This window comes from Myotis yumanensis, unplaced genomic scaffold (assembly GCF_028538775.1).
Source record: "Myotis yumanensis isolate MYYU_CA2020_CCGP unplaced genomic scaffold, mMyoYum1.0.hap1 SCAF_6, whole genome shotgun sequence".
Lineage (NCBI taxonomy): Eukaryota > Metazoa > Chordata > Mammalia > Chiroptera > Vespertilionidae > Myotis > Myotis yumanensis.
This window is the reverse complement of record NW_027223757.1, coordinates 831,692-853,183: the sequence shown is the minus strand read 5'-3', so window position 1 is coordinate 853,183 and position 21,492 is coordinate 831,692. Positions and strand designations below refer to the sequence as shown.

Genomic DNA, 21,492 nt, shown 5'->3' with positions numbered 1-21,492 from the left:
GACCCTAGCGTCTTTGTGGCCCCACGTGAGGGTGAGGTGGACACTTCTGATCGAGGGACATTCTGCAGCGTGGCTCACACAGGCCTGGAAGGGAGAGAAGAACAGGGTGAAGCTGACCACGGGCTTAGGAGCACCTTCTCGGGAGCCCGCGGCTTCCACCTGCAGGGGCTGGGCTGCTTCTAAACTGTTGGTGGTCGGACCACAAGCCGTGGCCTCTCTGGCTGGGAGCCTGTCGGGGCGCGTGCCCGTCTGTCACCGTTTCCTTCACCCCCGTAGGGTTTCGGGCAGTGGCCCTGGGTGTGGTGACCAGCACCTGGGACCACCTCAGCAGGGACCGTGAGCCCGGCCCCAGAGACCCCCCCCCCCCGACACCGCCACGAAGCAGGGCCGCGCCCGGCGGTGGCCTCGGCCAGGCCATGTTTGCTGCCTCACCCAAGGCCTGCCGTCCCCTCGGAACAAAGTCCTCTGGCTCCCAACGTACGTGCTGTTCAGAGCCGGGCTGCACGGTTTCGGTTCAAATTCCAAACTCCTGACAGGAGGCCGGGCGAGGCGCCGGACGGACGGACGAGCAGGCTCCCGGCCCACGAGGTCCTCCCTGCCTCCGCCTCCCAGGGCCGGTCACTCCCGGGCCTTACGGTCCCGCTCTCCCCGTGCAGGTGCAGACGCTCATCTGAGACCTTCTCCGGCTCTGGGGTTCTGCCTTCCCCCTGCGCCTGTTCACACGCCTGTTTACCCTGATCTGTGGTTTGATCACCGCCCCCCTCATCGGTACCAGGCCCCTCCCTGCGGCACCGCCCGGCCGCTGCTCACCGGCAGGTGGGGACTGACCCTCAGGGACCCGGAAGCCCGGGGCCACCACCCTCGCGTCCCCCGCAGGCAGCACCTCTCTTCCCGCCGGGGCACGCCTGTGGCTGGGCACTGGGTCAGCCGCCTGCAGGTGCAGAGGGGCCCACGGGAACTACAAAACGCTGCGCGTGGGACGGCCTCTTCCCGCGCCCGGGGCGGCCGCGTGTGGACAATGTCAGACGGGGCGGGGCCGGGACCCCACAGGTCCCCGTGGCTGGGGCCCTTCAGGTCCAGGGCCATCATGTGGTGTGTGTGTGTGTGTGTGTGTGAGTGTGTGATGTGTGTGTGCGTATGTGCATGTGTGTGCGTATGTGTGCATGTGATGTGTGTGTGTGTGAGTGTGTGTGTGTTTGCGTATGTGTGAGTGTGTGAGATGTGTGTGTGCGTATGTGTGCGTATGTGTGTGTGAGTGCATGTGTGTGCGTATGTGTGCGTGTGATGTGTGTGTGTGCGTGCGTGCGTGTGTGTGCGTGCGTGCGTGCGTATGTGCGTTTGTGTGAGTGTGTGTGATGTGTGAGGGTGTGTGATGTGTGTGTGCGTATGTGTGCGTGTGATGTGTGCGTGTGCGTGTGTGTGTGTGTGTGAGTGTGTGAGTGTATGCACGCGTGCTCATGCCGGGACGCCTGCTCACCAGCTCCCTCTGGACCCCCGAGTCCTGCTGTGACCCTCGGTGCCGACACAGAGCATTCACCCCTGTCACAGAGGTCAGAGGTCACAGGTTGCCAGGGGCAGGGCTACTGGATGGGGGGGAAGGACTCTGAGCTCAGCCAGTGCAGCCTGGGCCTCAGGAGCTCCTGCCCAGAGGCTCCCACTCTGCCCGCTGCCGCTGGCCCAGGATGCGGGGCTGGAGGCACTGGAGGCCTGGGCCGTGGGGAGGGCTGCGGGCTCCGGGCAGGAGCAGAGGGACTGCGTCCAGGCCAGTGACCTCAGCCGCTTCACCTCCCGGCTGTAACTTTCACTAAAACCCTGCGGCTCACCGAAAGTACAGCTTCTGCCAATAAGGCCAAAAAAGGCATAATTTTGATTCATTCACGTCGGGGGGAGGGCTGTCAGCTGTCATTGTTCTCATTTGACAATCGGAGGAAACGGTCAGCGCCCCTGGGCAGTCGGGAGCCCAGGTTTCACATTCCTGCAGCACCGGTTGGTTGTGGCCTGGAGAGCCGAGGGGGAGGTCATGGGAGGGAGGTCATGGGATGTTGGCGCCCGCCCGGGTCTGTGAGCGCTGAGGGAGGTGCTGGGCTCCGCCCTCCCCCGCGTCCTGGCTGGGCCACGCAGTAAGGGGGTCCTGTGAGGGGTCCTGTGTCATGTGGCACCAGAAAGTGATTTTCTAAGGCAACAACCACAAATGTGAAGACTTGCCATGGATGCATTCTGGAAAATTCCAGAAATTCCAGAAACAGCAAGCCTTCACGGCTCAGGTGACTGGGACACGGTGGGGAGACAGTCACACAGAACAGCGTTAGGTGCTGGTGGAAGTGGAGAAACGGGCCCCACCCAGAGCGGCAGCTCTGAGAATGCCGCCCGTGTCGGCCCTCGGAACAGAGTTTAAGGAGAAAAGCTGCGGCTGCTGCTCCCTGGGCAGCGGGGAGGTGGGGTGGGTAAGGGAAGGTGGGGGGGTGGCTGGCAGGGCCCGAAGCCCCCTGTGCGGCAGGGGCTGTGTGGTTAGCCTGGTGCTGCCCGTGGCAGCCAGAGGCTGTGGCCGGAGGTCGCCGTCCTGGGTTCAGACATGCCCGTGGGGTCGTCTGCAGTGACCTGGGTCCGGCCCGCGTGCCCACTGAGCGGCAGCCTGGGCTCCCTGTTCCCACGCGCTGGGCCGAGTCCCCCCCGCCCCCTCTTTTTTTTCTTTAATATTTGTGTTGATTGCAGAGAGGAAGGGAGAAGGAGAGGGAGATAGAAACATCAGTGATGAGAGAGAATCACAGTTCGGCTGCCTCCTGCAGGCCCCACACTGGGGGTCGAGCCTGCAACCCGGGCCTGTGCCCTGAATAGGAATGGAACCGTGACCTCCTGGTTCCTAGGTCGACGCTCACCCACTGAGCCAGCCGGCCGGACCCAAGTCCCTTTCCTAGCGTGGCACCGACGGCACCCAGGGGTCCTGTGCCCACGGGGAGACCTAAGGTGCCGGGAAGCCCCAGGTGCCGATGCCAGGCCTTGCCCTCTCCCTGGAAAGTGTGATGGACCCGAAATGAAACGCCCTGTACCGGGAAAGAGGGAAGACTGAGCTGAAATGGCACCGCCCGGGGTGCCGTGAGCTTTAACATCGGAGCGAAACAGACGCAAACCAGTACCTGTGGGTCCTGTGGGCACCTCTGGGCCATGGAGTGTGGATGTGAATTGTGGCCTGAGTGCGCTGCCGCGGGGTCAGTCGCTGCCCCTTCACCTCCCCTGCCCGTGGGGGTCAGTCATTGTCCCTTCACCTCCCCTGCCCGTGGGGGTCAGTCGCTGCCCCTTCACCTCCCCTGCCCGTGGGGGTCAGTCGCTGCCCCTTCACCTCCCCTGCCCGTGGGGGTCAGTCGCTGCCCCTTCACCTCCCCTGCCCGTGGGGGTCTGTTGTTGCCCCCTCGCCCTCCCTGCCTCTTGGCCACGGCCGCATGGCGCTGAGGGGATGACTCCAGTGAATGGTGGTTTCTGTTTCCTCTCTGGAATGTGCTCCACGATCCATCGGGTCCACTTCCTGGTGATTCACACTCGACAGGTCACCTCCCCTCTTTCAAAGCGACTTTGAGGCGGGTGTGGGAGTGTCCTGGCCACACAGCAGGGACAGGAAGGGCCTGTAACAATGGACACTGCCCACCGTTTCCTGCATCTTCCCCCGTGGGGCCTGGGCCGGCCCTTCAGACCCGTCGGCAGCCCAGGGAGCGGGACGGGCGGTCTTAGGACAGTCGCTCCACCAGGGGCAGGGGCAGGGGCGGGGGGGCAGGGGCAGGGCTGGGGCAGGGGAAGGGGCAGGGGAAGGGGAAGGGGAAGGGACTGGGGGCAGGGGCAGGGCAGAGGCAGGGGAAGGGGCAGGGGAAGGGGCAGGGCAGGGCAGGGGCAGGGCAGGGGCGGGGCAGGGGCAGGGGTGGCCGGCACTCGCTCTCAGGGTGACTGGCCACACGGCCGCCCCCACCTCCTCTCCTTCTTAGCCCCACGGGAGCCTCCCTCTGCGTCAGGTCAGAACTCTTACCCACCCAGTTCCGAGCGAGATGGAAAAACAAGCCGTGCGCTGACCGTCACAGACATGCGTGTGAGTAGCTGACATGACGGCGTCCTGTCCTCAGCTCGGCCTCTGAGCACCCACAGCACCCAGCGTGCCCAGTGACGCCGAGGAGAGGGTGGTGGGCACGGGCCGTGGACCAGGTCTAGTCTGGAGCAGGAAGGAGCCGCCCCGCTGGATCGCTAGGGAAGTCGGGGCGAAGGATGCCGCTGGGGCAGGGAGGGGAGAAGGCTGCTGAGGGGCGGCCCAGGTCCTCCCCCAGACAGCCCGCCTGGGCGTGGGCAGGGCTCCGCCGCCAGCGCTCCCACGTCTCTGAGCCCCCATGGGTGCCTGAACCCGGGGCAGCCGGACTGTGAGTGCTCTGTCCCCGCACCTGCACGGCTTCCCCTCACGGACACCCACTGGGCTCCTGTTTGGAAGGTGGACGCTGGGCTCCCTGCGGCCGAAGCTGCAGCACCCGCACCCGCACCGCTGGCTCCTCCCGGGGCCGCCACGCGCCTGCTCTCCCCACTCGGTCACTCTGCTAGCGCCCACTCTGCTTGGTCGGCATTACTGGAGGCCAAGTGTCCCATACAGTTTATTTTTCTAAATAATGGGAATTTGTTCCCTTAAGGGTGGAAACGTTTAACACCCATTTTGGATGTGTAGTACGTGAACGTTTTTGGATTGCATTCTTAAACAGATCCTTTATCCTTCGTGTGCACGCGTGGGATTCAGTGCCTTGTTAAGAAAAGAAGAAGAAGAAAATTTTGCCCGGCCGGCGAGGCTCAGTGGTTGAGTGTTGACCAATGAACCAGGAGGTCACAGCTCCATTCCTGGTCAGGGCACATGCCCGGGTTGTGGGCTCGGTCCCCAGTGTGGGGTGTTCAGGAGGCAGCTGATTCATGATTCTCTCCCATCATTGATGCTTCTACCTCTCTCTCCCTCTCCCTTCTTCTCTAAAATCAATAAAAATATATTTTTAAAAAATCTTCAGCCTCCACTTTACACCAAACGTTTGGAAGAGTCACTTCCTGCTCCTACTCCCTCACTTTCCATTCACATTTCAATAACCCTGGACGGATCCCCTTGCCCCCTCCCCCTCCCCCTCCTTCATCCTCTCCCCTCCCCTCCCCCAGCAGAGAAGCAGAATCTGCCAACCCTGACTCCACTCCGTAGGGAAACCGCCCCACAATCACCCCCGACTTCCTAGTCGATCATCCCAGCGAATCCCCATCTCTTCCCTGCACACCGACAAGTCACGGCGCCCACCCAGCAGGCCCTTCCCCGCTGCCAGGAAAAGGCTCCTGCCGGCCTGCCTCCACCCGACACCTCTCGTTTCCCAGTCACCCTCCTGTGTGGACGTCTCACCCCACCTGTGCCTTAGGTGGGGGTCCTCGGGGTCCCTCCGTGGCCTTCCTTCCCCTCCTCGCTCCGCAGACAGAGCTGCTAGCACGCAGGTGGCCCAGCCGGTGCCCAGCGATGCCTCTCTCCACCTGAACGTACCTGCTTCTCAACAATAAACCACATCACACACCTAAACAGGTGGAAGGCGACCGTTTGGATGGGATGTTTATCACGGACTAAAAAGTCTTCAGCCTCACGGGCCGGCGTGGCTCACTGGCTGAGCGTCGACCTGTGAACCAGGAGGTCGGGGTTCGAGTCCTGGTCAGGGATGTGCCCAGGTTGGGGAACTCCAGTCCCCTCCATCCACTGAGGAGACACCCACGGCCTCTCTTCGGGGAGCGGGCGGGGAGGGGACCCTCCAGAAGCCCCTTCCTAAAGATGTTTTTCAGTGAAACAGCACCAAGGGGAGGGGGAGGTTGGGTGCTCTCGTTAACCAGAGGTAACAACACAACGTTAGGGCTAGGAGGTGCTGTTACGTGTGGTTTAACATTTCATGGTTCCCCGTGTGATTTTCACAAGAAGCTCTGAGTAAGACGTTGTAAACATGGTAAACGCCTGCAGGGTGACAGTGTTACCATGAAAAATCAATATCTGATCAGGCTGAGGTGTGGCAGGCCCGGCGAGAGCATGAAGGGTGGGAGGCCCCGCCTTCTCGTCAGACAGGGACCAGCCACAGGAGCATAAATGCCACGGAGCAGAGCCCGTGGGCGGCCGTGGCTGCAGAGCACGGGCGCAGTAGCCAAGCTTCGTGCAGGAGTGGGCGGCCCTGAGAAGCCGGGGTTTCCACTTTCCTTCCGTTATCTCTCCGGTTTCCTGTCACCCACAATCGGAGAACAATGAGGCAGACTCGGTCCCCTTCTCCTGATGAGCAGGGAGGTGCTGGACCACGTGCTTGTCATGAGGAACGCTTTCCTGTGCCCCACTCAGCCGCCTGCCGGGAGGGAACGTGTCCGTCTGTCCAGCCGTAGCTGCCCGGCTGCCTCGGCCGAGACAAACAGGCAAGGACACGCATTCACTCTTCGTCGGCGGGTCACTGCCCCGCAGGGGGCATCAGAAGGTGGCTTTGACCATAACGACAGGCACCCACTGACACCTGGGAAAAAGCAGGGCTGGCTGACAAGCATCTACACTTTGAAAAAATTCTTGGCTTCAGAAAGGGAGGACGCGCATGTGCGAGGGACCGGCATTCAGCAACTCCGGGATCCTCGGAGGCATCCTCGGCCTCCCCCCCTCCCCCGCACACTCACCGGTCAGCTGGTCAGCTGGTCAGCCGGTCAGCCGGTCAGCCGGCGAAGCCTCGTGGGCGCTGGGTCAGGGGCAGGAGCTCTCTGCTCCCGGCCCTGCCTCCTCGGCCTGCTCTCCAGGTCCCATGCCGATGTGGACTGCCCCTCTGGTCACAGCTGACTGACTCCACACCTAGGACCGCAGTCTGTGTCATGGGCTGCACGCAACGCCCCCCGCCCCGCCCCGCCCCGCCCCAGGGAAGCCCTGCGTGGTTGCTGGGGACGGCGGACAAACCTGGCCTTCGGGATGACATAGAGGAGACGCTCTCTCTGCCTGGGTGTGTCCTCGCCAGCCGGGAAAGAGCCTCTGCCGCCCGAGAGCGTGCAGGAAGCAAGAGGCCCCCGGACCCCGTCCCCAGCAATGGCAGGACTTTCCAGTTGTTACAGATTCACAGTCCAACACCAGACGAGGCGTTGAAGAGGATCCAGTCCAGGGGCCTGGGCCAGAGCCCCCCTTCCTCCCACAGCAGAGGAGCCTTCTCCGCGGGCAGCAGAGTTCCTGGAGGCACAGAGTCAGCGTCTCCACGAACCCCGAATGCACCGAGTGGCCCCTGCAACGTTTAGCGCCTCCAGTGCCCGCCCTGCTGTCATCAGTCCTGTGACCATGCCTCCCAGTCCCGCATGCTTCGCACTTCAAACAAGGATACAAAACAGCCCGGCCGGGGGGGCCCAGTGGCTGAGCGTTGACCTATGAACCCGGAGGTCTCAGTTCAATTCCCGGTCAGGACACATGCCGGGTTGTGGGCTCCATCCCTAGTGTGGGGCCTGCAGGATGTGGCCAATCCATGATTCTCTCTCATCATGGATGTTTCCATCTCTTTCTCTCTCCCGCCTCTCTCTGAAATCAGTAACAATATTTAAAAAAATAATACAAAACAAACTCGCAGGGGAATTGGCCCGAGCAGGGACAGGCTGCGTCCTTACTGCTGGTCTCGACTCTGGAACCAGGGGCCACTCCGTCCCCTGACCCAGCGCCTCTGAGACCCGCCGGCATCTAATGCTGCAGGCGCGGCTCCTGGGTGCGGGCACGCGGTGCGATTTCTTTTCCTTGTGAAACCAATAGAATACTTTACGTTCATAAATGTTGATGATATACTTTAAGATTTGTTTCTGAACAAATTGTCTTAGTCACTGTTCTGTGTGTCTTGCTGCAGGGATTTATTACCAGGAAACACTTCTTTATCTTAGACGTAAAGATTATAATTTAACTTCTAGACACGGAGAAGGATTTGACACTGCGAGCTGTGTGACGTCACTCCCAGTGCTGGTTGCTGGGTTCCTCCTAAAGGCGTTTGCTCCAGGAGCCCATTAGGAAACAAAGAAGCGAAATCGCTAAAGTCAATGTCTACCAAAGGATCAAAAAGAAAAAAAAAAGTTGCCCAACTTTTGCCGAAGTTTAACCGCCTCAGGAAGTGGAAACCACAACAGGAAACCGCCCTGGCCGAGGGCAGCCCTGTCTGTAGATAGACGTGATTGGAGCCCAGAGGGCGGTCTTCCCGGCTTGCTGAGGTCTGAGGAACCTACAATAACTGCGGGTGCGGAAGGGGCACTGGTGGAGGCTGACACTGTACACACCCACGCACATGTCCCCGGCAGCGTCCTCCTGGGCCCCTGCGCTCTCCCTCCTCCCACCCTCACGTACGCGGTTTGCAAATACTTTCTTCCAGACCTGAGTAGACTTTTTAAAAAAATATATTTTATTGATTTTTTATAGCGAGGAGGGGAGAGGGATAGTTAGAAACATCGATGAGAGAGGAACATTGATCAGCTGCCTCCTGCACACCCCCCATTGGGGATGTGCCCGCAACCAAGGTACATGTCCTTGACTGGAATCGAACCCAGGACCCTTCGGTCTGCAGGCCGATGCTCCATCCACCGAGCCAAACCAGTCAGGGCCTGAGTAGACTCTTGACATCTCATGAAAACTCAAGATAAACGTTTCCAAATTAAAGCTCCTTGGATTAGCTGTCAGTTTTTTCAAAATATATTTTTATTGATTTCAGAGAGGAAAGAAGTGGGAGAGAGAGAGAGAGAAACATCGGTGATGAGAGAGAATCATCAATTGGCCGCTTCCTACACGCCCCACACTAGAGATCGAGCCTGCAACCCAGGCTTGTGTCCTGACTGGGAATCGGACTGGGAATCGAACTGTGACCTCCTGGTTCATAGGTCGATGCTCAACCTCTGAGCCACGCCGGCTGGGCAGCTGCCAATTTTTACATTTTTAATTGGTATAAAATATCAAGATAGAGTACACTCTACTTTTAACTCAAGCTTTTCCATGTAATAATCATATCCTACAAGATACAGTGCCTGACCTGTGAGCTTATGTTTAATAATTTAGAAACAATGTTTCCGTTGATTAAGAACGCATTCAGAAATATTACTAGTATACCATGGTCCTGCCACCCGATTTTCTCCATTCAGCAAAATGAGCACACTCGCCCTGACCGGTTTGGCTCAGTGGACAGAGCGTCGGCCTGCGGACTCAAGGGTCTCAGGTTCGATTCCACTCAGGGGCATGTACCTTGGTCGTGGGCACATCCCCAGTAGGGGGTGTGCAGGAGGCAGCTGATCGATGTTTCTCTCTCATCGATTTTCTAACTCTCTATCCCTCTCCCTTCCTTTTTGTAAGAAATCAATAAAATATATTTTTAAAAAAAATGAGCACACGTTAGGATGCTGTAATCCATAAAATTCAGTGTAAATGCTAACGCCGTGTGAAGCACGCTGGGGAAGGGTGACCAAGCCTACTACAGTGGCAGTGATTTCACTGTGAACATATTATAGAGTTTGTATGGTAACATTTTTCATTTTAAAACAAAGTTGTTCAGTAACATGGATGGACCTTAAAAACGTTAAGTGAAAGAAACAGTCCCCAAAGGCCACCTACTTCGTGACCCCTTTTCTGTGGGGCGTCTGGAAAGACGCAAAGGAGAAGCGGGGAGGCCTGGTCCCCTGGGTGTGCGGGTTGGGGCAGAATAGAAGCTACCCAGTAGCGGTTCCGTTTGGGTCAAGAAAATGTTCACAAATGAGTGGTGGTGGCTGCACAAGTGTGAATCCACCAAACCCACTGAAGGTCACACCTTTACAGGTGAAGTTTGTGGTGTGTGAATTATATCTCAATAAAGCGATTATTTTATAAAAACTGTTGCATTTCCCTTTAAAAGAGTCCACAGAGCTTACCTCCCTCTCTAGATGTGGGTCTCTCCGTTCGCACCCAGGTGCTCATGCTGCCCCTCCCTCCACGGCCCTTCCATGGCCGATGGGAATGATAAATCCAAGACGGCCCTTTTCAAAGCCTGGGAGTAGGAGGCCCAGGGGACGTGCAAGTGCAGAACAGAGAGTGAGGACAGGCCCCTTCGCCAGGCACTCAGGGCGGGGGAGGGCCGTAAGGCCCCTGAATCTCCGAGATGGAAACACGAGCAGGTGCTCCCTCACGGGGAGAGGACCGATGCGGCCTGTTCTCCCGCACACAGAACGCAGGGCTCACCCACTCACTGCACACCATGCCCGGGGCCGCTGCCGCCGCCAGGCCTGGCTGCCCTGCACTCATCCGCGTGGCTCTCGCAAGCACCTTTCAGTGGAGCCTCGCGTTCCAGAAACCCGGCTTTTGTTGCTCCCATTATGCTCCCTGCCCTCCCGCCCCCCTGGCCTTCTGATGAGGTCCCACTGCAAGCTCGGCCTGTGGTTCCTGCCCCGTAAGGAGTCTCATTGTAAAAAATCCTCCTTCCTCCCGCTTTCCACACCTGCTCAGCACTTTCCTTTTTTCTGCCGTGTTTTTACGTCAATCACTAGATGGATCATTTTTAGGGTTTCTAACGGGTTCTTTTAAAATATGATCTTGTTTGATTTCTGCCAGTTGTTAACTTCTGATCCTTTTTCATGGATGCTGCACCACCATCTATTCTTCAGGGTTCCTAAACATGTACGTAAAGCTCTTTTCAGAATGCTCTGCCATTTTTTCGTTTTGTTTTTTAATATATTTTTGATTTCAGAGAGGAAGGAAGAGGGAGAGAGAGATAGAAACATCAATGATGAGAGAGAATCATGGATCGGCTGCCACCTGCGCGTCCCCCACTGGGAAGGGAGCCTGCAATTCAGGCATGTGCCCTTGACTGGAATCGAACCTGGGACCCTTCAGTCCGCAGGCTGACTCTCCATCCACTGAGCCACACCGGCCAGGGCTGCTCTGCGGTTTTGATTTTGTCTGGAGTCGATTCTCTTTAGGTTGCTGCTGTTTGATGGCCTGTAGCATTTGGCTTATGCGTGTGGATTGGAATCTGTGGTCTGTGGGCTCCTGGGAGGTGGGGATTCTCTCTCCTCTCCTCTCCTCTGCCTGTTCGCTCCCTCCTCCCTCCTGCTGAGGCCTTGACCGGCAGCCGGTCACATGGTCTCCGCCTGAGCAGCCCAGACGCAGGGCCGCAGGGCTCAGCTGGGCTCCCAGTCAGGGGCTCAGTGTGTTTTCTTCTCCAGGCTCCTTGCAGGATCCACCCGCTTTGGGCCAGAGAGGAGCCAGCTGTTCTGTTGTTCCAAGTGCCCTCGAATTCTACCTTTTCTCCTTCATTCTTTAACATTTTTAATTTTTTAAAATACATTTTGATTGATTTCAGAGAGGAAGGGAGAGGGAGAGAGAAACATCAATGAGGAGAGAGAATCATCGATCTGCTGCCTCCTGCACGTCCCACACTGGGGATTGAGCCCGCAACCCGGGCCCGTGCCCTGACCGGGAATTGAACTGTGACCTCCTGGTCATAGGTCGCTGCCCAGGCCCTGAGCCAGCTGCTGGGCTCTCCTCTGATCCTTCGCCTGTCCTTGGGGTGATGACCTCCATGTGGTGCGGAGGCTGCAGAGGACGGACCTCTGTCACCAGCTCAGCAGGAGCCTGGGGCCGAGGCTCACAGGTCGCAGGGTGGCTGCAGAGGTCAGTGGTACTTTCTAAGAGGCTCAAGCTGCTCGCACCCCTGGAGCAGACATCTGCGACCGGGCACGCTTCATTGGGAGGTGCCTGCAGGTGAAGAGAGATCCTCGGGGGAGGGGGTCCCGGGGCATCTCACACTCGCTTCTCTGGGTTCCTCCCGTTTTACCGCTGGTAGAGCATCGAACAGTGCCCACTCCCTTCATTGGGTGTTTTTGTTCAAATAACAGTTAAAGGGAGTTTGAATGAAAAAATTGCCAATTTTCTAGAGAAGTTATGTATGTCCTGTATATCACCATAGTATATATTAGATAGTTATATAACTCTAATGTATTTCTGTAAGTAATATCACATGTATTACATATTTATAAATCATCTATATTATAAAAATATATTTACATACATATGTAATATGCCTTTTCTGGCAAAAAGGGCATGATATATTCCTATTATATGATACTTTAAGGTTTTAAGTAGATTTAAGTTTTAGAGGTATTTAGAAGTATTTGTAGATTAGGGCTGATTGAACTCTTACTTTTTAAAAATAGTGTAACTAAAAATAAAATACTTTAAAAAATAAAACCAAAAGTTAAATATAAAGTGGAAAATAAAAATTTAAAAACTCGTATTTTTAAAAAATTAACCTTTTCCAACCTCACCCAATGCAGTCTTGTAGTCTTTCATCTCACACCTCAGTGTCTGTCTGTAAGGTGGGGTTGATAACAAATCCCACGGGACTTTATTTTTATACTGCATTCCTTGAGCACTTAAACACAATTTCTTAAATGTATCAGAACTCAGCAGGTACTCTATGGACGCCAGGCTGCTTTTAAAACTTTATCGATAAGTTTTAACTTATTAAACTTTATCAATAAGCCCCAGTGGGTTGGGACTAGGAATTGTAGCTTGGGTATTAATACACCACTCACACATACTCTAAATGGGGTTTTTAATGAGAGTCAGGAAAACACTAATAATGAGCACTGACACGTAGCCGTCTCTGGGTGGTGCACCCCCGTGTGCCATATCTCCCATCACAAAAGCCCTGCAGGGAGCCCACCCTGTGTTCTGGAAAAGCTGCGTTCCCTCTTGAGCAAAGACTCCATGCTCTTCCGAGGGACACCAGCACTGGAACTGCCAGCTTTACAAACCGACTCCCTCCCCTCAGTGCCAAGTCATTCCTGGTAACAGCACTGCCAGGAATAAAGCTCTTTCTGTTAGAATTCAGCTGAAACCGGGTCTGATGACCCGCGTGGCTCGTGGGAAGCCTCCCCAGACAGCGCCTGCCGTATGGACATCGGGGTGCGTGCAGGAACCAAAAGGACACACAACAGCTTGAGTCTCTAGAGAAGCATAAAGGAGCGGAGCGCCAGCACACGAGGACGAGGACGCTGCTCCTACAGACGCTTTTCTGCGAGTCTCCGCACTCTCGTGTGGAGAAAGAAGACCAGATAGAGGTCCATTGAAGGCTCCGTCCCCATGGCACGGGTTCAACACCTCAGGCTTCCGGCTGAAAAGCCTCCTTATGCAGCTCTGCCTGTGCAGCAGCAAGAGCTGGCGGGGGACAAAGCCCAGCAGGAGCACAGAAGCCCATCGGCCGGAGAGAGAAATTATCTCCAGGCTGGAACACAGTGATGACGGAAATAAAGAGGCTTTGTCCCATGCAGCTCCCCGATCCCATTCCTTCGCTTCGGGTATTTCAAAGATGCAGGCTTTTTGCTACATCACAGGGTGGGCAGGATGAGAGGCCCCCGGGGCCTGCGTGGGGAATATCCTGCGGGAATACGTTCTGCAGCCAATTTTTGGGGGTTGGAGGGGGAGCAATTGAAAACATCCAGAGAGGCCCTGGCTGGGCGCTCAGTTGGTTCGAGCCTCGTCTGGACACACCAAGCTTGCGGGTTCCATCCCTGGTCAGGGCACATACAAGACTCAACCAATAAATGCACGAATCAGTGGAGCAACACATCAATGTTTCTCTCTCTCAAATCAATCAACATATTTTAAAAAAACCCCAAAAGAACATCCAAACAAAGAAACATCCCTAAAATTTACAAAACTTGCTACGGAAACGCACCTCGGGTGAGTGGGAGACTCAGAGGCTGTCCTGTTCTGCAGCACAAACACCCATTAATGATGGGCTAGTGGTCAGCGTGGGGTCCGGGCCTGTCCGTGCGGCCTCGTGGCTCCATCTGGGAGGCTGTGCTCCGAGCACCGGGGATCCGGCCGCGCCGGGGCTGCCAGCGCCCGGAGGCCTGGAAGGAGCCGGGAAGGTTTCAAAACATGACCGCTGACCCGGGCGCGGGGGTTGCCGTCCCGGGAGGAAGGCCACCCGGGAAGGTCGGCTGCGGTCTGACCCTCGGCCGGGGAGTCGCCCCGAGGGACACGCCAACCGCCGGGGACACCCCGGCCGGCGGGAGGGGGAGGGCGGAGCGCGCGGGCCTCCTGCGGCGGTCGGCGCAGCCAGGCTCCGGCTCCCCACGCACGGACGCGGGTCCCCGCACAGGGTCCGTCTCGGCCGCCCGCAGCTGGACCCCAGCACCTTCGGGGCCCGCACCTGTGGGACCCACCCGCTGGCCCGAGGTGCTGCCGTGGGGACCGGTACCCACGCGCCGGGCCCGGTGCAGCCGCGGCGCGGGCGGGAGGCGCGGGGTGCAGGCGGCGCGCGCAGCAGCACCAAGCGGAGGTGCCGAGGTACGGCGGTGCGCGTGCGCGGGGCGGAGGGGGGGGGGGGGCGGTGCGCGTGCGCGTGCGCGGGGCGGGGGGGGGCGGTGCGCGTGCGCGGGGCGGGTGCGCGCACGGCGGGCGGGGCGGGCGGCGCGTGCGGGCGCGCAGGGCGCACACCGGCCGGCGGGCTGAGGCGGCTCGGGAGGCGGAGGCGCCCGCGGAGTCGGAGGCGGCGGGTCGGCGGAGGCGCCGCGGAGCCCGGAGCCGGAGCGCGTGGAGCCGAGGAGCCTGCGGAGGCCGAGGAGCGCGGGGCGGCGGGGAGGCGGGGAGGCGGGGAGGCGGCCGACGCGGGGAGCCGGGCCCGCGGACCTGTGGGCGCGCGGTCCGGCCGGGCCCCACCCGCGCCCGCGCCCCCGGCCCCGACCCCCGCGGCGCCCGGCGGAGGAGCGCGGCCGCGAGGATGTCTGCGGGCGGCCGCGAGGAGGAGCGGCGGAAGCTGGCCGACATCATCCGCCACTGGAACGCCAACCGGCTGGACCTGTTCGAGATCAGCCAGCCCACCGAGGTGCGCCCGGGCCCCGCCGCCCGCCCCTCCCCTCCCCTCCCCTCCCCTTCCCCGCGACCCCTTCCCCCCGCGACCCTCCCGCGGGACCTCTCCCGGCCGGCCTCCCCGGCTCTCCCGCCCCGCGCCCCGGGTGGCCGCGCGGGCGGGCGCGGGTGGAGCGGTCACCTGTGCCCGGGCCGGGGCGGGGTTTCGGGCCCGGGGGGGTCTGGGTCCGGAGGTGGGGCGCGGGCCGGTACGGGGTGGCGGGCCCAGGGCGGGGGGGCCGGCGGACGGCGGGGGGCGGGGCGGGGTCTCGGCTCGGTGGGGGTCGGGGTCGGTGGGGCCGGGTGTGGGGGTCGGGGCGGCGGCGAGGCCCCTCGTGTCCGGCGGGGGAGGGCGTGCCGGACGCGGTGTGACCGTCTCGCCGACCGCAGCCCGGGGTTCGCGGCGCCGGGGCCGCGGGGACCTTTGTGGCCAGAGCCGGCGGCGCGGCCTGGCTCCGGGCGCCTGGAGTCGGGGCGCCGGCCGCGAGCAGAGCCGAGCGGGGGTCGTGCTCGCCGCGCGGACTGGAGACGGCGCTGCCGCAGCTCGGGTCCAGGGGTCCAGGGCAGGGCGCCCTCCTCCAGCGGCGGGCCGGGCCGGGCGGGGGCCGGGGCCGGGGCCGGGGCCGAAGAGGGTTCAGGGGAGGGGCCGCCGGCGGCGGGGCGGCCAGTCCGGTCCTCGGGAGAAAAGGAGGAAATCGCGCCCGCCGGGCGGGGGACAATGGGGAGGCTGACGGCAGAGCCGCGGAAGGCGTCGAGCAGGTCCCCGAAGACCGGGGCGGAGGGTGGGGGGCCCTGGGCATCAGCGGGCGCAGAAGCGTGGGCGCTCGGAGCCGCGCCTCCCTCCCCGCGCGGCCGCACCTCCTGGCGCAGCGTGAACCCCACACGGGCTCGCGCCCTCGCAGGGCGCCCCTCAACCACGCGCCTTCCCGTTTGCTCTCACAAGCGACCCGAAGCGAACGTTATTTGTGGAAATAGCCCGCAGCACCCGTCCTCCCCGGCAAACGTGGACGTTCCCCAGCGACGTGGCTCCCCGCTCCCCCCACCCGCTCGCCTCCCGGAGCCCGGCGGCTGCCTCTACCCCGCGGTCCTCCCGCCGCGGGAGCCCGGGTCCCGGGTTCAGGGAGCCCCCCCTTCCCGCTCGGGACTTGTGGCTTTCAGACTCCACGGTGGTGCGAGCCCCTCCACCCGGTGGGAACTGATGCAGCCTCCCGGCCGGTGCCCTCGGGGTGCCCTCGGGGTGCCGGCAGCCCCACCTGCGGGGCTTCTGCTGCTGTGGGCTGTGCCCGAGCCTGTTCAGGGTCCGGAGGCCGCGCCGGGGTGCTGGTGGGGCAGGTCTGTCACATGCGTTTCCACGGGCGGTATTCTCACCAAGGATGGGGTCACCGGCTGTGACCCCACTGTCAGGCAGCCAGCATCTGTCCATGTTGGGGTGCAGGTGGCCAGCGTGCACACTGATGCGCTGGGCTCCTCGGATCCACCCCTCACCTTCCCTGGTTTTCTGGGCTCGATGCTGTGAGGACGTGGTGCGCAGTGGGCGGCAGTTCAGGGTCATGTTGTCTTTGAGAAGAATGAGTGCATTCTTCTTGTCTCTGGTTTGGAGAGTTTGGATGTAAAATATTATCGTGGCACATAGTTGTGTTCCGCCTGAATGGGCCTATTTATCATTGTTTGAGAGGTTTACCATGTCTGGTTGGGAAAAGGAGTATCTTTTCAGTTCAGTAATAGATACTGAGGTTCACTCTGTGGGATTTTAAGTCGAGTTGGTGCTTTAAAAACCCTGATTTCCCGAGCGCTGGCTGCAGGCACCCAGGTGAGTTCCTCGCTGTCCTCTGACACGCGGCCTTTCTGGGGTGACACGGCCCGCCGTTGCCAGAGCCCCTTTTCTGGGAGTTACTCTGCAGGTGAAAAGTTGCTGAAGCAAAACGAAAGTTGAAGAACTTTTTCGTTTTGTAGGTTTTCCTTCCTCCGCCCTTATACCTGAACATTCCTGTTTTTAGAGATGACCTCCAGGATTTTATTAGGCTTTCCTAATGTTTTGAATGTCCACGTGCTGTTTTCTTAGGTTTTTCACTACCTGGCACATATATTTGTGTAATCTCTCTGCGTGTGTGTGTGAGCGTGTAGTTGTGGTTTGTTTCCTTTTCTGGGAGGTACAGTGATCAGTATCTATTACCAACTCTTACAGCTGCATTGATCATTTACGATTTGTGGTTTCAGGCAGCCTCCACAACCGCTGGTAATTCTGTGGTTTCTGTTCAGGATGATGATGAGCTTGGCTTTTGGGTTACGTTCACTTTTTAAGAAAATCAGAATATGTTTTAGAATCAACCTGGTTGTGTTTGCTTTTCCCTTTGCATTTGTATTTGGATGTATAGGGAGGGCTTCCGAAAGAAGCAGGTAATCTGATCAGTGCGTATTTTTCAACCCCGCCGCAGCTGGATCCTAGATTCTTTTGGAATTTTCAAATGAATTGATGACCTAAACTCAGTGTTGACATATTATCACCAGGAGATGGATTTTAAGCTGAATTAATGTCTTGATTATTGTGGAAAATGATAGCTCATAGCACAAGCTTCTTGAAGCTTTTTAGTCCTGTCCTTCTCTGTCAGTGACGTTAGGGTTGTATTTCTGTTCTGGCTTCCTGATGCTTTAGGGGGGAGAGTGCTTCTTGCTAATGGTCACTTCCCATCTCTCCTGGGGGCCTCTGAGTGTGCCCTCAGGTCTCCTGCCCTGTGGTGGTCCATTGCTTATCTTAGACCTGTCCTGTCCCTACAGCCACTGGTTCCTCTGTCTCCATCCCTGGTTATCTATGAAGGCAAGAGCTTAGAGCGCTACTTTTAAAAATATCCTTATGTCTGTCATATGGAAGGTGCCCAGTAAACATAGTGTGGAGAGAATATTGAATGTCGCGTTCTTTGTGTCCTGACAAGACGTGGGATGTGTGCTTTCAGAAAACAGTGACATTGTCTGCTAGGTTATTAAGTATTAAAGACTATGTTTCCAAGTCTCATCCTTTTGTGTAAAGATTAAACTAAATGCAAAAGCTATGCTAGGTGGTTGACCCTTTGCTTCATGAGATATTTCTCAAAGTCATTTCTTTTGTTTATTGTTTCTTGAGTTCGTTGCCTTGTTTTTTCAGTGGTGAGAAAAATAACCTAGAATTCCATATGCTTTACTAAAGGCGAATATTTTAATACTTTTTTAATACTTTGAAAAATGCTTTTTATCAATACTTCTAAGAATAACTAGTTGTTTTAATACTCTGATTCGTCTTGAGAAGTGATGTGGTGATTTGTATCCCCCAGAGGTGTGTGAAGAATAACTCCTGGCTTGTCAGCAGAGGGGGCGTGGGAAGGCACTGGGTGAGGGAGTGATCCATTGCATAACTCACAGCGAAGCCTGTGTTCCGGACTGTGCTCAGGTGGCAACTCTTCGTGATCTTACGACTTAACTATCTTAAAAACAACAGTTGTATTATTATACACTCGTACTTGGGAAGGTCTTTTTTTCTGGTGATTAATGTATAATGAGATAGTTGCCAATGGTGTGTATTCATAGGCATATCTGTTCCTTTTTTGGTTTGTTTTTATAACTTGAACCTCGGTGGTGACTATAAACTTTATTTCCTGGAATAACTGGTTAAGGTTTATATTTGTATGGGTGTGTGCTTGAATCTGAGGTAAAGACCTTGTCTAACATTGTTTAGTTATCTTAAATTAAAACTGTATCTAGACTAGCTTCAATTTGCTGTCTTCCTGCCAGTGAATAACTTTATTTGATGCAGTTGATAGACTTAATGGCATGTAAAGGCTGTAACTATAGGCTTTTCTAGAAGCATTACGTTTTACATGTGGTTAATGGCAGAATACTCGTAGAAGCAGTCCTTTCAGGTTCTCGAAAAAATGTGAATCACATAAGCTCAGGATATGGTTCCAAATTGGCGGGAACCGTAAGAAATCAGGGTTTCTGGTTTTGTTCTGGGGGATTTAATTGAGCAATGGTAGTGTGTAAAACATTATTACTCAGTGTTGGTGGTTAATTTGTTTATAAATGGTTTTACCAGACTTGAACCCTGGCACAATGTCAGAAAATGCCAGCAAGTATTATAGCAATTATTTTGATATAAACCTCTTTACCTTTATTATAAAGAAAATGGCTATGCAAATAATGTGTGTGGAACATAAAGTTAAACTGACCTCTTACTTGAAAGTTATTTTCAGGTTAGATGGAGTGTTGGTTCTGTCTTGATGAGTTTTTTAGGATGTGGGCATTCATCTTGAAGACGCCCAGGCCTGGGCGGAAATTGCTTGACCTACATTTACACTCGTAAGTTAGGTGATAAGCAGTGTGCCAGGCCCTGCAGACCCTGTGACCAGGTCTGAGCTGCCCCGCCTGGGGCTGACCCTCACCCTCTGGCAGGGCCTGGAAGTCATGGGTGGGTGTCTGGTCATGGGTAGAAGGACAGGGCAGGCATGTGGTCGAAGCTGGACCGTCTCTATGCTGGAGCAGAAGCTTTTTCTGAGCATTTCTAGCCTGTGCGCTGACCGACGACGCAGGCTGGAGAGCCCGGACGGTGGCGGTTTGCTTGGCTCAGTCATGGGGCGGAGTTTTGTTCTAAAGCCATGAAAATAGAACGCCTCCCTCGTGTCTTGGCATGCGGGACTGACCAAAACCATTGCGATTTAACTTAGAAAGTGGTGATTTGATCAGCAAAAGTGAGCAGGTGCACAGGCTGATGGTTTGTAAACCAGGGAGTGTGTTCCCAGGGAAGGGGGCTCGTACAGACGGGGACAAGCGAGGTTTCACACCCGCACGCTGCAGTGTGTCGTGAATGAACGGATCTAGAGGAGCTGAGGTCGGAGAGTTTACTCTGACTGGAAAACAGCCGCAATTGCTGCACTTTCACTCAGAAGACGTTTATGTTACATCAGTGTGAGAAGGTTGAGTCGTGTTGCTCACAGAAGATAAGACAGGAGCTTTTGCTGTGCTCAGTGGCGTGGTGGTGTTTGTAGGCTCAGCACCCAGCATGCCTGGTTTCCTGAATGTTGTCGTAGAGCCAGGGCGACCCGATGGAGGGCTAGGCCTGCCAGGACCAGAGGCGCTGGATCGTCTCCACGACGCTAGGGGTGAGCAGGGGAGCTGGTAACTGCTGTTCTTTTCAGTTTCTGGAGTTCTGAGCTTCCTACGTTCACTGGTGCCCCTCGTGCCCGGGGGGCGTACGCGGACTGGACCAGGCCACCCCCGAGCGTCAGGCATGTCCCTCCCGTGTGGAAAGCCATCTTCCAGGAGGATCTATAGGGAAAACGGTGTGACAGGCTGTTTCCAAATGAGGCTTTGTCCTGCCTCACAGGCTCCACCTGAAGGGCTCATTGTTTCTCTGAGTAAGAGAGTGTGACCCCCAATCAGGACCCATGAGGAAACGCTCCTGTGCTCCTGGTGTGGGTAAGAGCAGGCCCGTTGGCTGGTTTTATTCAGAAGCACAGCTTCTGTTCTCTGGTGCTTGGGTTCGTACATGTCCTGTTGACAGGACAGTCTGCTCTTTGCCGTTTAAACCAGTTCGTTCCTTCCCCAAATGCACTTTCTCTTTCTCCGTGTTTCTGCTAGTGGTGCTCTCCATGGTGACCGACCTTTCACAGGAGAACAGACAACGGCCACGTTACATTTCTTTCATGCCACTGTCACCGGCTTCGGTGCTGAGACCTCCGGCTGCTCTGAGTCCAGTTCCCTGTGTTTAGGACAGGAGACGGGCACGAGGTGACCACTGTTCGCCACGCCTGGGTGTTGAAGAACCGTGGTTCTTAAAATGGTCATGTCTGCCGTACATGCGTGCCTGGGGTAAGGTCTCCACGTTGGGAAGTGGTCTTTCAAGTCTGTTACTTTTAGGTGGATGTTGATATTGTTAACTGAGTCAGTTTCCCAGGTAAACGTGGGGTTCCCTGAGTAAGTGCTCCTTCACCCACAGCTTGGCGTTGCTCGCCTGCTTTTCCTGGAGAGATTGCAGGACTTGGCCCTCGTGAGTGAAAGGTGAAAAGAAGAATCATGTATTTGTTTCCTCAGAGATACTCTCAGGTGAGAGAGTGCGTGCGTGGCCGTGAGAAACGCTGCTGGTACAGGGTGGTGCTGCTGCCTCCTCTGTGCTCATTCCTGTGCTGTCGGCCTCACCCATCCTTACCCTGACCGTCAGCACAAATGCCAACCCAGCAGGAGAGGCGTGCTGCCTGGCCTTAGTGTGGAGGGTTTAACCTCGCAGTGGCCTGAGGGTCCAAGGGCACCCCAGGATTCTGGGCTACAGTGTGTGAGCTGCTGCCCAGGATACTTAGCGATGGGTTTGAAGAGTTTTGGTTTGAACAGGTTGAAAACAAATATTCTAATGTAGATATTAGAGTCTATATTTATGATGTTTTCCATCTAGGGTATGAAGCTAACATTTTAATATTATGAGGAAAGGTAGATTTCAATGTTATTAATTTGGTGTTTCACATATTGTTACATATCTGATTTTTTTTACATTTGTGAGAACCTACTTTGGTTTTTACTAACCAAGCATTTACATTTTCTTGTTGGAGAACACGGTCACACCTAGCGAGAGAGGTGACCGTGCCGCTGTACTG

General features: G+C 56.8%; 1 protein-coding gene and 1 long non-coding RNA gene across 15 annotated transcripts in view; one reads left to right on the top strand and one right to left on the bottom strand.

Annotated features, from left to right (window-relative positions):
• Nucleotides 1–12,561: 12,561 nt before the first annotated feature.
• LOC139012975 (uncharacterized) lies at nt 12,562–14,190 on the bottom strand. The gene is made up of 2 exons (XR_011471902.1): nt 13,704–14,190; nt 12,562–13,536 (listed from the first exon to the last, which is right to left on the bottom strand). It is a non-coding gene; the product is annotated as an uncharacterized lncRNA (long non-coding RNA).
• Nucleotides 14,191–14,616: 426 nt separating this feature from the next.
• Nucleotides 14,617–21,492, top strand: part of AFDN (afadin, adherens junction formation factor) — a 107,012-nt gene continuing 100,136 nt past the window's right edge. For 8 of the 14 annotated variants that reach the window (XM_070417338.1, XM_070417337.1, XM_070417333.1 and 5 more), the window contains exon 1: nt 14,618–14,858. In XM_070417338.1, the coding sequence (XP_070273439.1) occupies nt 14,754–14,858 (105 nt within the window). In that variant the 5' untranslated portion in view covers nt 14,618–14,753. Of the gene's footprint in view, nt 14,859–21,492 lie in introns of all 14 variants that reach the window. The other 6 variants (XM_070417328.1, XM_070417325.1, XM_070417329.1 and 3 more) reach the window with 1 other exon arrangement.